This window comes from Mus musculus, chromosome 16 (assembly GCF_000001635.26).
Source record: "Mus musculus strain C57BL/6J chromosome 16, GRCm38.p6 C57BL/6J".
NCBI lineage: Eukaryota > Metazoa > Chordata > Mammalia > Rodentia > Muridae > Mus > Mus musculus.
In genome coordinates, this window is record NC_000082.6 from 5119091 (window position 1) to 5133173 (window position 14083).

Below are 14083 nucleotides of genomic sequence, written 5' to 3' on the forward strand. Positions count from 1 at the left end.
GCTACCTGGAAGATGCCAAAGAATGCTTCCACAGGCTGTCACCAGCCCAGCGCTGAGCAGGCCCTTGTATGTATGACACTGCTCAGGAATCCTGCTACCCTCTAAAATAAGAGGAATTATTTAATTTGTTTTTTTGAAATTCACTTATTTATTTATTTCATGTGTATAAATGTTTTGCCTGCCTGTATGTATGTCTGTGCACCACAGATGTTCAGTGCCCACGGAGGCCAGAAGAGGGCGTCAGATCCTCTGGAACTGGAGTTACAGACTGTTGTGAGCTTCTGTGATGTTCCAGGAATCCAACCCAGGTCCTCCAGGAGAACAGTCAGTGCTCCCAACTGCCGAGCCATCTCTCTAGGCCACCATTATTTCTCCCGCTTCACAGAAAAGCCATGAGATTTGTGTCTGGAACATTCTGTGCTTTTGCTCTTTGGTCTTGGGGTCTGAGTAAGAGAGAGATGACCATGTGTGTTCCCGTGAGAGCTGCCCTGTTCCATGCCAGCAGCACAGGAATGTAGGGTGGAGCAGAATGCACAGGGAGGGGCCAGGGAACAGGCCTGGCAGGTTGGGCTTTTCATCTCACTGATGAACCACACTGGGCATCCACTCCCGGTGGCCCTGATGGAGGCTGAGATATAGTCCTTCCCACCCATCTCATCCCAGTCCTGTCTTGCCCACAGTTGGTAACCACCTGATTGGTCCAGAGAAACCAAAGCACTCCTAGCCATTCACCCCAGAACAGTGCAGGGCTAGTAAGTGCCCCACTGAAAGGGCATGCCCAGCCTTCACTTCCATGCCCAGAAGTTAGTAGGAGTATGAGCGGTCAGGGCAGGTAGACATTGTCATTTGAAGGTGTCTCAAATGTCATCAACCCCATCTGCCCATTTCCCGAGTTGCTTCAGAAATAAAGGCAACTCCCAGAGTCACGTGGGGGACAGCTGTGGAGGGGAAAGATCTGTGTCTGAGCCAGACAGGGATCAGAGCTGAGCTGCACTGACAGTTGTACAGAGGACTGAAGCCAGGGCTTTAAACATGCTAGGCAAGTATTGTGCCCTGCGCTGTAGCCCCAACCTTCTTTTTAGTTACTTAGAGACAGAGTCAAAATTGGCAGGCTAGCCTTGACTCCTCACTCTGCACCCAGGCAAGGCTTGAGGTTCCCCACTAGCTCTGGAAACAGACCTGTACCACTGTGCCCAGTGAGTTGTTCAACTAAGAGCCCTCAGTTTCATCATCCCTTCAATGGAACCAGTACATTCTGCTGCTTAGTTAAAGGTTGCATCTGATATCTGAACTTGGGACTCAAGGATTGAGGTGGGGTTCAGAGCAGCATATAAAAGCAGATCTGTGGTCATTTATGCCCCTCAGTGGGGTCCTCTTATGTCCCCCTTGCTTCTCCTAGGATGGGGAAAGTGGGGGCAAGCTGGCGGGGGGAATGCCAGGTGCCTCCTTGAAGCCCCTGCTGGCTAGTTAAGTCACTTGAGAGGAGGAAACCTCAATTTAAAAAATGCCTCCGTAAGATCAGGCTGTAGGCAAGCCTGGAAGGTGTAGTCTTAATTAGTGATTGATGGGGGAGGGAGTCCATTGTGGGTGGAGCCATCCCTGGGCAGGTGATCCTGGGCCCTATAAGAGGAGCAAGCCAGTAAGTAGCACCCCTTCATGGCGTCTGCATCAGTTCCTGCGCTGTGTGAGTTCCTGTCCTGATTCCCTTCATGAAGGAGTATGACACGGACGTATAAGGCAAAGGAGCTCTTTCCTCTCCAGGTTGCTTTGGTCATGGTGTTTCCCCACAGTAATAGTAACTCTAACTAAGACAGAGCTCCAGGGCTGTGTCTGAGGACCTGACAAGAGCTTCCCGGGGACAGGAGCAGGAACAGGTGTCCCTTTGTGTGCCTAGGATATATCTGGAGCAGGGCAACCTAGGGGGCAGGACAGGGAGCCGGCAACTGTTAGAAGTTCAGTAGCTTCAGCCGCCTGCTGTGCTGGGGACTCCGACAGTGCTTGCAAAGTGGGAAACTGGAATTTGAGCCCAGTGCTGTGTGATTTCACAGCATGGCCAGGATAGTCCATCATTTTTTCAGGACAAGCAAAAGAGACATTCATCTGAGGAGACAGGGACAGGCACATCCGCTGGGTGTACCCAAACACAAACACAAGTGTCTTGAGAGACCATACCTGTCCTGCTGATCCCCTGATCAACTGCAATTTTATGCAGGGGCCACTGGTCCCTTTTCCGAAGCTGGGGTGGGGGTGAGGGGAGAAGGGCGGCAGAGCTGTTCATTAAGCACACAGGCCAGTCAGACACCTGGGCTCTTCCCCTCTTACTGCATTGCCAGCGACATGGCTTCTTTGATTCTTAGTTGTCCTATCTGTAGTGTGGTGACAGTTAGGATAGAGCCCCTGCACCACCAGAGACCCCTCACACTCTTTCACATGAAGTCTCCTGAGGATGACATGGAAGCTATGTGGCCTAGGCAGCAGGGGGAGGGGCATGGGGGGAGGGGCATGGGGGAGGCCTCTGTGTAGCGCTGGGATGAAGCAGATGAGCATTTGTCTATCTCTCTCAGGGTCTGGTAACTATGGATACTTAATAAAGTCAGTTCTTTGCTCCCTGGACCTTCCTACACCCCCGACATACATGTGCGCGTGGACACACACACACACACACACACACACACCACCGTGGTCAGGCATTTGCTTCCAAGTCCTTGACAACCTGACTCCCAAATGATCCAGCCTTGCCGATCAGAGCCCAGGTTGGAGTGAAGGTCAGTCAGTGCATGAAGATGTACCTGGGTACAAAGCAGCAGTGCAGACTTGGCTTGTCCCCAGGCTGGGAGAACAGCCTTTATGAAGAGCAGACACTCTGAGAGCCAATTGCTGCCCTGTAGCCCTGGAGAGGCCTTTTCTCCACTGGAGGTGTCGCTGGCTGCCCAGATGTCACCCTGCCTCTCCTTGTGTGGAGCTAGGACCTGGCGGGTCGGGCGGTGGGAAGTTAGCGATCCATTCTTGCCACAGCCGCCCGCCTCCCTAGGCCTGAGTCAGTCTCCATGCACCATCCTTGGTCCTGCCTCAGATCTCCCCTTTTGGGGTTGATTCACTCTTGGTGAGTGTGGGGTGTGCAGGTGGGGAAACCTGAAGAGGAATGGCTGGAGTGTGGGAGTGCAGATTCCTTCTGGGAAATTCTGCTGTCTGGCTCTCACAGCTTCACCATTCCAGGTCTCACCTGCCTCTGGAGCCAGGGCTGGGCTTGGTGGCTCCGAAGGGCATCAGGTCTGATAAACACTGACTTGGGTGTGGCAGAGCCTCCAACCTGGTCTCCCCTAAAGGAGACTCAGAATGTGCCTGGGCTGTCAGGAATTAGGGAGCACTCACTGGTGCCCACTGCTCCGCTCAGCCCTCTTGTGCATTTATTAGAAGGAAAGGGCCTGGGAAGGGTGGCACAATAGTTACTGAGGCTGGGCTCTTTTTCTGTCCCTGTGACTACATTTGATTTATTTTATGTGTATAAATAGGGGCATGCATGTCTGGAGGTTGGAGGACAATCTGAAGTAACTGTTCTCCTTCCAACATGTGGGTCCTAAGGAACAAACTTAGGTCATCAAACTTGGTGGCAAGAATCTTTACTTGCCAAGTTGTGTGTGTGTGTGTGTGTGTTGGTGGGGAAGAAGTACGTGTATGTGTGTGTGAGTACCCCCATACATCCATGGTTGTCTCATCTGTTGTTTCTCAGTTGCCTTCCCCCTGTTACTTGAAACAAGGTCATTCATAGCCTGGGACTTGACTGAGTAGTCTAGGCTAGCTGGCCAGCATGCTTCCAGGAGTCCATTGTCTCCACTGCACACTCCCCAGCCTCAGGACTATGGATACGACGCCCAGCTTTTTACCCCTGCTCCGGGGTTGAAGTCACACTTGCTGCTTTACTGACAGAGCCACCTCCTCAACCCTCGTTTGAATTTGGGTTTATTTGAAGGGGCTGGGGTTATCTATTTGTTTTGAGACAGGGTTTCATTATTAGCTCAGGTTGGCCTTGAGCTGATGATCTCAACCTCTCTATTGCTGAAATGTGGGGCTCCATCAGCAGGTGTTAAACTGAGCAGGTACTTCATAGAGCATTAGCAACTTCCATGACTCTTTTCAAGATGAAGGTATCTGAGGCACAACTGATTTGAAGAATCTGTCCAAGGTCACACAGTTGAGAAACTACAGTATCAGGATTTGAATCTAAGCAGCCAGGCTCCAAAGTGATATCCCCAGTCCAAGGGGGACATCAATACTAACTCTAATCCACACCACCCCAGGCAAAGTGACAAGAGACTCTCAGGACAGAGGGTGAGGCAGTCACTGCTAGGAGTGTCAGGTAATTGACATCTTGTTGGCACCCTGGTCAGTAGATTAATCCCGGGTAACAGGCAAGGTGACAATCAGTGATGGTAAACCGGGCTGAGTCATTCTTTTAGATGTGACCACAAGGGACTCCGCACCTGTCCCTTTGAACAGGACTTTCAAGTGCAAGGAACCAGCAATGCAGGAACCTGGGCCACACACCCCACCCAGCGATGACACAGGCTCCCTCTCTGACCCTCAGGCCACCTGACAAGATGGATGTCACTGGCTCACACTGGGGTGGAATGTTGCGCTTCAGAGCAGGCTGGGGCGGTGGGGGCCTCACAGATTCTCTAACACATCTGCATGTCTTTGTGGTAGGATTGTGGTTTTGTTTTTCTGCATTTTAATGCAGTTGTTGCTATTAGGAACTGTTCTGACAAAGAGTCTTCCTGTGCACCTAGACAGGTCAGTAAATGTCCACACTCATAACTGCAGCAGCCCAGCAGGTCCTCTCTTCACATTTCACTTCTGCCTCCCAACTCCTTGTCATCTCCCTTCCCTGTCACAGACCCTGGGGACAGGACTTTGACCATAAGACCCTGGAGATATGAGCTGTAGACAGACCATAAACTGCCTGGTCCAATTAATGCCTATATCCTGAGCCCCAAGCTTATGCAAGCCCTAGAATTAAGGGTTACAGAAGGGCCCACCCTACAGATGAGTAAATCTTTATTGTCCTAAACTTTATAGGTTATTAGGGAGGGTTAAGAAAACACCCCAATGACTATAATTAGGAAGATTACCTAGGCTAGGGTATTTTCAGCCTCATTAGTTCCTATTCAGGCCTCCTAATCCAACTTGTTTGTTTGTTTGTTTGTTTGTTTGTTTGGAGAAACAGTTTTACTATTGTAGACCAGGCTGATCATGAATTTGCAAACCTCTGCTTTCAGCTTCTTGAGTGCTAGGATTACAGGTGCTCTTCTGATCTAAAATTAATTGTAGAAAATGTAACTCAATCCAATAAAAAAGGGAGTAATGAACAAAGAAATGAAAAAGGGAAGCACTATAAATGTCAAAGCAGCAGAGTGGGCCCCAGCACACTAGTTACCACAATAAACATAACTGAGTTAAATTCTCCAATTAAGGGACTGGGGATCTAGCTCAAGTTGGTGGCATGCTTGACTAACATGCATAAAGCCTGTGGTTTCAGTTCTCAGCCCTCAGAACTTGGGCATGATGTTTCATGGTTGTAATCTCAAAATTTGGGAGATGGAGGAAAGAGGGTCAGGAGTACAACGTAATCTTTACCTACATCCAAAGTTCAAGGTCAGCCTGGGCTACCTGACACCTTATCTGTCCAAAGATAGATACCCTCCCTGGAACTCACAGAAATCCACTTGTGTCTGCCTTTCAAGTATTGGGATTGAAGGTGTGCATCACAACCTGGCTTGTATGACATTTAAAGATATACCTACAACTATGTGATACAGGAAAGATGAGCATGAAGGAACAGAAGGTGACATTCCAGGAAGCTGCCACTGAAAGGGGAAGTATAATCTACACACCCCTAACAACAGGACAGAGCATGACATCAATATCACTACTGTGATTACTTCTCACTGCACAGCCTGGGCTCAGAGGCAATTGCCTCTAAAGGTTCTGATTTATTTAGTCTGAGATAAGCTATATCCTGGCAGAACTCCTCAGGGTCTTCTCAGATATAGCCAGGGCTAAGAACAAGGAACTGAAACCCAGCAACTGTTAAAGCGGAGCACCAGGAATGAGAAAAAATTCCAAGTCTCCACCAGAAGGAAATCATAAGAGAAAACCACATATAGGTGGTGTTCAATAAATACCAGATTGATTAGCCAATTGACCGATACTTTCCCTACTAGAAACTTCTGTGGTAATTAGACAGTCAGTTCCCCCACACCCAGTTATTAATCCTGGGGAAGTCAACCCTACACTGTGTGGGTTGCTGGGGCAATAATTCCTGCTCTGTTTTTAAGGCCAGAACTGTTTCTGCCCAGGGAAGGCCACCACTCCTGGCTTCCAGGCCTCCAGTTCTCATTACAGACACATAAAGGTCATGCCACGAATCTAGTCTTGAAGGCTCCTATGCTATTTACAAGGCTCAAGCTGACTATGGTGCCTCTGGCCATTAGGATGTCATTCTGAGTTAGAGTTAAGTCATCACGACCCAGTTGAGCCAGCAGAATAGTACCAAAAAGAAGTGGTCACCACCAGGACTGAATGGCTGTCCTTTCATGGTCATATTCACAGATTCTCCTTAAAAAGAAATCAACGGTCATTTATATCAATCATTTCCCAGTCCCCCTCTCAAGAGTATATCATTTTATTATTTCTCTGTGTGTGGCTGTTTTGTCTGCATGTACCTCTATACATTACAAGTGTGCCTGGTGCTTACGGAGGTCAGAAAAGGGTATTGGACCCCCTGGAACTGGAGTTGCATAAGGTTGTGAACCGCCATGGGTACTAAGAACTGAACCCAGGTCTTCTGTAATAGCAACAGTGTTCTTAACTGCTGAGCCATTTCTCTAGCCCACCATTTATATTTTTGATACATCTGCTTGTCTACATTCAAATGTTAGCAATAAAATTGCTTTTTGTCTTTTTCATCTTCATTGCTGTTGATAGCTGCCTTTGTTTTGAGATGAGGTCTCATTTTGTGGCTTAGATTAGCCCTGAGCTCACAATCTTCCTGCCTTAGCCTCCCCAGTGCTGGGAATGCAGGCCTGCATCACCACACCTGGCTGCTGTTTGTGCATTTCTAAACCTATTAACATTCTCTCTCACCTTTCATCCACTTGCTTTGCAAGCTCAGCAAATTGTATCCCTGTGAGGATACAAGGTGTCTCTTAAAATCTGGTCTGAATTGATCTTTATCAGTCCATCATCTGACAGCCCTTAGGCTCTGCTTACATGCTCCCATCTCTCCCTCCTTCTTATATTTCAGTACCTAGTGCCCTTCATTGTTACCCTGTCCTTTATTCTGCCCCTTCCCTAGTGAAGATCAGAGACTAGATGAGGGTGGGACACACTGCTCAGGATTTCCAGTATCCCTGGCCTCTGATCTGATGGCTGCTCCTATTCTTATATTCATGATCCAGTGGGCTACCACACAAATCCAAAGGACACCAAGATAAGATTGACTTATTTGAGACAGTGTGCAGATGGTTGTGTCCCAGTGTAGAGGCTTGTGAGGGCTCCTCCTGGGAACCCAAGTAAATCAGGGAGAAGGGAAAGGGCACTTCAGGCAGGAGGCACAGTTGGCCAAAAGCCTCATGGCTGGCTGGGAGCAGCATGGAGACGGGATAGGCACTCACCCTGTGCAGGGTGGTGTTTGCCAGTGTCCCAGAAAAGTCAAACCGTTGGAAAATCATTATCACATGCGGCCGTGGCCATGCCTGCAGCAGGGAGATGTACTATCTATTGGGTTCAAACAGGAATGGCCAAGGGCCAGCTGCAGGCATCCAGGCCCCAAGAGTCCCTTTTGGGCTGTGAGTGAGTTCTGGAGGCAGCAATGGGGACCCATTTAAGAGAGGGCAGGGCAACAGAAGGCCTCTCAGACTTGGAAGGCTGTGACTAAAACAGCAGAAAGAACAAAGCCCCGAGGCCAGTTCCCTCTTCTGGCTGCCCAGACAGGCTGAGGCAGGCAGGAGGGCACAGATGAGCCAGGGAGGTCCCATACTGCCTACAGGGGGTTGTTGTACCCTGGCAGTGCCTCAGCTTATATGTACCCCTCAGCTTTGGGTAGTAACTAACATTGCTAGGGTACTAGCTGAGCCATGCTTCTCTCTCTCTCTCTCTGTCTCTCTGTCTTCCTCTCTCTCTGTCTGTCTCTCTCTTGTCTGTCTGTCTGTCTGTCTGCCTCTGCTGGTCCTCGACAGTGTCTGGGTCTTTAGCAGTGCTTCCCATAGGCTGAGCCCGACTCTGTCCTAGATCTCTTCATCGGCCAAAATGTTTTGCAGAGAGCTGGTCAGACTAGGATGTAGTGGCTCCTAAAGGTAATCTCAACACATGGGAGGCTCAGGCAGGAGAACTCAGGAGTTCAAAGCTAATGTAGTTAATTGAGGGTCAGTCTGGGTTACAGAATGAGTTGAAGCCAGCCTGGGATATAAGGTGAGTTCAAAGATACCTTAGGCTATATAGTAAGTTGAGACTCTGCCAAAATACACTCCCCCACAACCCTACAAATAGATTACTTAAGTAATTACGTTAAAAATGGGACAGGGGTAGTGACAGAGTCTGAAGCCCTGGGGTCAACATTCAGTCACATGACTGGAGAGTCTCTGGACTAGACTGCCATCATTCTCAGGCATGGGGGAGGGATTCCTCTTCTAGAACCCCTGTGCCCCAGTAGAAGCCTCTTGTGAGCCCAGGGTGTTCATTTACATTCAGCCTCAGTGTTCACCTCTGGGAAATGGGACCAGCCCATGTGGTGGGTCAGACTGACACCTTACCATATTCCAGCCATGTAGCCCTTCTTTGGCAGGCACAGGGATGTGGCAGGCTGTTTACTGTGCCCAAGACACCCAGGTCCTTATGTTTTGCTGACAGGCCCTCCTTTAAGTCATTCTCCTTCTGGCTGCTATGCATCAGTGGGTGCGTGCACAGCCTACTTGAGTCTGCTGTCCGGCAGGCTTCTAGACTTAGGACCATTCCCGTCTTAGCAGTGTGTGATGGCTACCCACTCTGAAGCTGAGCCAGAGCTGGGCCTGTAACGCCATCACTTTGCTGATCCACCAGCAGTTGGTCCGAGAGGGGGCTGTAACCCTGCTCCTGTTACTCAGATGATAAACCAGGTTCCTAGATCCGAGGTGATCTCCACAAGGGCACACAGCTCAGGAGAGGCACACTGCACTTGAACTCATGACTAGTGGTTATCAAACACTACTCTTAGAGACTAAGGTGGTTAGGGTGCCCCAAGACGTTCTTCTTGCTAGTCCTCTCCTTCCACACAGGCTCCTCTCACTGGGCCAGGGCCATTTGGGATGGTTACTCTTGATTGTAAACTTGATAAGACCTAGCATCATTTTGGAGACAAACTTTTGGGCATCCCTAGCAAGGAGTTTCTAGACTGAGTTAGTTGAGGAGGGAAGATCCACCCTGAATCTAATCAGCGCTGTATTTATGGGGTGGGGTCCTTGACTGAAGAATAAGGAGAAAGCTAGCTGAGCACCAGCATCCATCTGTCTCTGCACACTCAGGTGCAGGGTGTCCAGCAGCCTCGCACTCTGGCTGCCGTTGCCTCCCTACAGACAGTGTATCTTAGAACTGTGAGGGAAATCCTCCTTCCCTTAAGAAGTGTCTGCCAGGCGTTTTGCCACACAGTGAGTAACTAAGACAGCTTTCTTGCAAGCAGACTGGATGGGGCTGGGAAAGGCTGTGCTGGTCAGGCTGTGGGGGTGGGGGTGGGGGTGGGGAGGGGTGGCACAACTGGAGTTGAGCACGTGAGATCAGTTCTATTTAGTTTTTTAGACAGAATCTTTCTGTGATTTAGCCCTGGCTAGTCTGGAACTCATGGAGATCACTCATCAAGGTCAAGCGTTTGTCTTTGGATTCAGTGTGACCCCAAAGTCAGATCTTAAATGCTTCACTCAGACACCTCTCCTAGAAAGACTTTCCTGATGCACTCTGACCTGACAGCCTCACGTACACCATTCCAGAACACAGAGTGGGTGGGCTGGAGACCCATTCTGACCCACCAGTCACATGGTCATAGCTGTGTTCAAGCTTGACTTCCTGTGCGATGCCAACAATTGTCAAGGTCTCCTCCCTCAGTGTTGCTCCGCCCACGAGTGTATCCTGGTTTGTTCCTGGGATGATAGTGGCTCCTCTGCACTCATATGTTTGTGTTCACACAGGGTCTCATGAAGCTTAAGCTGGCTTCAATCCCCCTGTGTAAGCAGGAATGGCCATGAACTTCTGACCCTCCTGCCTTCACATCCCAAGTGCTGGAATAACAGGCATTTGCCGCCATGCCTGTTTGTACATAGTTCTGTGAATCAAAACTAGGGCTTCATGGATGCCAGACAAGTACTCTACCAACTGATCTACATCCTAGCCACACACCCCTGCATTTGTATATTCACCATCATCACCACCACCACCATCACCACCCTCACATGTTGATGGTCCCTCTGATTCTCACCTTTTTCTCTGGGTTATTTCATTTCTTCCTTAGCCAAATCACAGTCAGACACACTGTTATCCCCATTCCAGGTGAGAAAGTGGCTCAGAGAGGTCAAGAACCCCCACTAAAGTTGCACAGCCAACGGAGTGTGAGCTTGTACTCTACAGTACCTTCCTCTTAGTCTAGATGCTATCCACAGTGACCTGCACCAGCAAGCCTGACCCTGTCATTAGCTCAGGTGTGAACACCAACTTCCACACCTGTCATTAGGAACCAGGGTGACAGGAGCATCAGGGTTCACACCCTGCCCAGAACCCCTCAACCCATGTCATCTGCTAAAAGGCAGACAAACAGGGAGGGGCACCTCTGTTCTCTGACAGGGATTTGTGTTGTCCAAGTCCTTGGCTGCCTGGGCATAAAGGTCCTGACTCAGGGCTGCTGGGTCTCCTGAGCTTGGGAAGGCACTAATAACTCTTGTTCGGGTACTTCTGGTACATTGAGACTTTGCTTTCCCAGCCCTTTATTCTACTGAAATACTTAGCAGGCAGGGAAACTGAGGCTCAGAGCTTCGCACCAGTGTAGCAAAACCAGGATGAGCAGCAAGGCTTCTGTTCCCTGGACCTGAGTTCCTCCCCATCTTCTCCTACTGTCTCCTTCCCTCAGATTGCAGGGATAACTATGGGTCACTCCCTATGACCAGCAATCATAATTGAGAACAGTAAGAACACACACACACACACACACACACACACACACACACACACACACACACACACACACACACACTGTGCTTGCTACAAGGCTGGCTGGGCACGAGCCAGTACTGCCGAGTTTCTTGTAATCCCCAGCTCTGTGAGACTGAGGCAGGAGGATGGAGTGTAAGGCTAGGCTGAGTTATACAGTGGTTTCAAGGCAAACCTGAGCTACACAGCAAAAAGCCTGTCCAGAGACAGAGAGAGAGAGAGAGAGAGAGAGAGAGAGAGAGAGAGAGAGAGAGAGAGAGAGAGGGAGAGAGAGAGAAGCACTAGCCAGGGCATGGGGACAGTGGGTACCCTGAGCTAGGAAACCATGAAGAAAAGTGTCTAGTCTCAGGGCTGGGTGACCACAAGAGGCGCATGGCCAAAGCTGTCAAAAGCTGCCAGCCAAGGACTAAAGCCAGGAGGCAGGTAGGACTCTGGTACCTAACCAGCAGGTTCTCAGAGTCCCTGTGGCTGAGAAGGATGGAGATCCTTCTTCCCTTCCCTTCTGGGCTGCCATGCCTTTGCTGTTAGGTCCAAGCCCAGGCACTCCAGGCTGGAGGGCTGCAGTGTAGGGGTGGGACTTGGCCCAGCTCCTGGGATGTGTGACTCTCCTCCTGGTGAGGACTACAGGGGCCTGACCCCTTGTGGGGCTGGCACAGAGTGTGTCCGATTGTGCAATACTCAAGAGAGCAGCCCAAGGACTGGATAGGACCCCAACTGGCTCTGACAGCCAGCTGGATCAGCCACAGAGGAACAGTACGAAGGGCCCTGCCCAGCCTCTGGGGTTGTGAAAGACTGAAAGACAGAGTTGATGAGGAGAAGAAACGAGAGGGGAGGGGACCGTAGAACAAGGGAAGAAACTACGCTGAGCATCAAACAGCCCTGTCAGCGGGACTACAGGAAAGCAGACTTTCAGAAAACATAAGAATACCCAGGCCACACTCCAGGCTGCAGTGCCCAGGGCACCCGTCTCAGTAGGTGGGTCTGGGTTGAAAGGCAGAACAACAGTCAGTGGGAAAGCTCCGGGGCCAGAATCTCTTGTCTTGCCTCCATCTGGAATCTGGGGAGTGGGGAGGAACTGTTCATGGGCCAGTGAAGGAGCCCAGCTAGGTGCTGAGCCAGGTGAGTGCTTGCCACTTCTCATCTGCCTAAAGTTATTTGGAGGGACCACCCCCACTTCCTCTAGAGGGATGCCAAGGCAGAGGAACGAATTCCACCCCTCCCTCAATCTCAGCAACATTACCAGTCTCCCCCAAACCGGTTATTAACCGAATGAATACATTAGGCTTATCAAAACCGACGTGGGCTGTCTCTCCATCCAGACACATCAAGACATGTCATTCGCTTCTCAGGCGGCCCTGAGAACTCAGAGATCGCAGACGCGGCCAGTTTCGGGGATAGGGGGGTGGGGAAGCGCCAGGAGCCACACCCCTGAGAAATCACGCAGTGAAAAATTGGTCTGTCCCCACCCAGCCGGGCCGAGCGGGAGTCTAGAGAGCCTGAGATTGCCTTAGCATGTCCCCCGGGGCCCCAGGACCCACCGCGGCCTCCGGCCTCCGAGTGCTCCAGCGCTGGCAGGCAGGTGCAGCCGGGGACAGGTGGCTCACCCTCGGAGCCACCAGATCTCACAACCCAACGCCAGCAGCAGCACCTGCACGGTCTACAATTCCCGCAGGAGATCACCCTACACACAACTTATTTTCCGAGTCCCAGGGTGGAAACACAACGTTTCATGACCGAGATTCCAGCTTCAGGACAACCTTGTACTCCTTACTCAAGTCCCCACCATCTAGGCCCCCAAAGTAGCGCATCATGGGGCTCTAGAGTCCCTCCTGTCACTCTTGGTGCCCCTTCCCAGCAGGGCAGAACTTTCCAGTTATAGAGGAACCTCCGCACAGCCTGCCCACGCATCCCCACTCCTGGCTCAGCCCTAGGTCTCCCTCATCCTAACCCAGGACGCCCCCTCACCTCCGCGTCTGCACCGTTGGGCTGTATTTGCCTTTGTTTCTCTTCCTGAAGAGCGAGTGCATGGTGGCGCTTGGGACAGAGGGACCTGGAACGCGGCGACGGACCCGGCGCGCACCGAAAGCGGGCGGCGGGCGCAGGTGAAAGAAGGCGGCGGAGGCGGAGGCGGCAGCGGCAGCGGCGCGCAGAGCCCCGTGTGCGGAGGGCCGCGGCTCTGGGTCACTACAGGAACAGGGCGGGGCGATCGCCGGCCACTTGCTTGCCTGCCGCACCCCGGGAAGGTGGCGCTTACCTTGCAGGCGGGGCTTCGGACGCGCTCCCTGGGTCCCCGCCGGACACCGCCCCTGTTGCCTGTTACTGCAGAGGCTGCGCAGCCTGTCGCCAGAACCTGGACGACTAGGCCACCTGCGCTAGGCCGCGCCCATCGTGCACATAGAGCCTGGCGCGCCCTCTGGCTGAAGGGTTTACCTGGGCAATCCCAAAACACCATGACACTCCTCTTGTGATGAGCCACAGGTGGAACCTCAGACAGGTGTGGGAGACCCGAGGTGGAAGTGGGGTCTCTGCTCCCTGCAATGTCAACAAATCACACTCAGCGGGACTGGCGATGGCCACAGCCATAGCACGCTACTGAATTGGATTCTTGTGGCCACCTATGGTCAGTTAGGACTTCTCTGAGAGTTGTTTTACTTACTGCCTCAGTTTCCTCCTTGGCCAAGAGAAGATTAACGACGACCCACATCCAGAAGGGCTATAGGAGATTCCTGTAGCTAATTCACCAAAGAGCTTGGCACACAGTGGCACTCCAACAGGCAGGGAAACAGCCGGGGAGGACATAACTATCCCTTGAAACGTTCATAACCCCGGGCCTGGTATGATAGAGACTTAATGGTGG

General features: G+C 51.3%; 1 protein-coding gene across 1 annotated transcript in view; it reads right to left on the bottom strand.

Moving 5' to 3' along the window:
• The window catches only part of Ppl (periplakin), a 46191-nt gene extending 32800 nt beyond the window's left edge, over nt 1-13391 (bottom strand). Inside the window, exon 1 of the mRNA NM_008909.2 lies at nt 13192-13391. Within this exon, the coding sequence (NP_032935.2) occupies nt 13192-13253 (62 nt within the window). The 5' untranslated portion in view covers nt 13254-13391. The remainder of the gene's footprint in view (nt 1-13191) is intronic.
• Nucleotides 13392-14083: the final 692 nt, after the last annotated feature.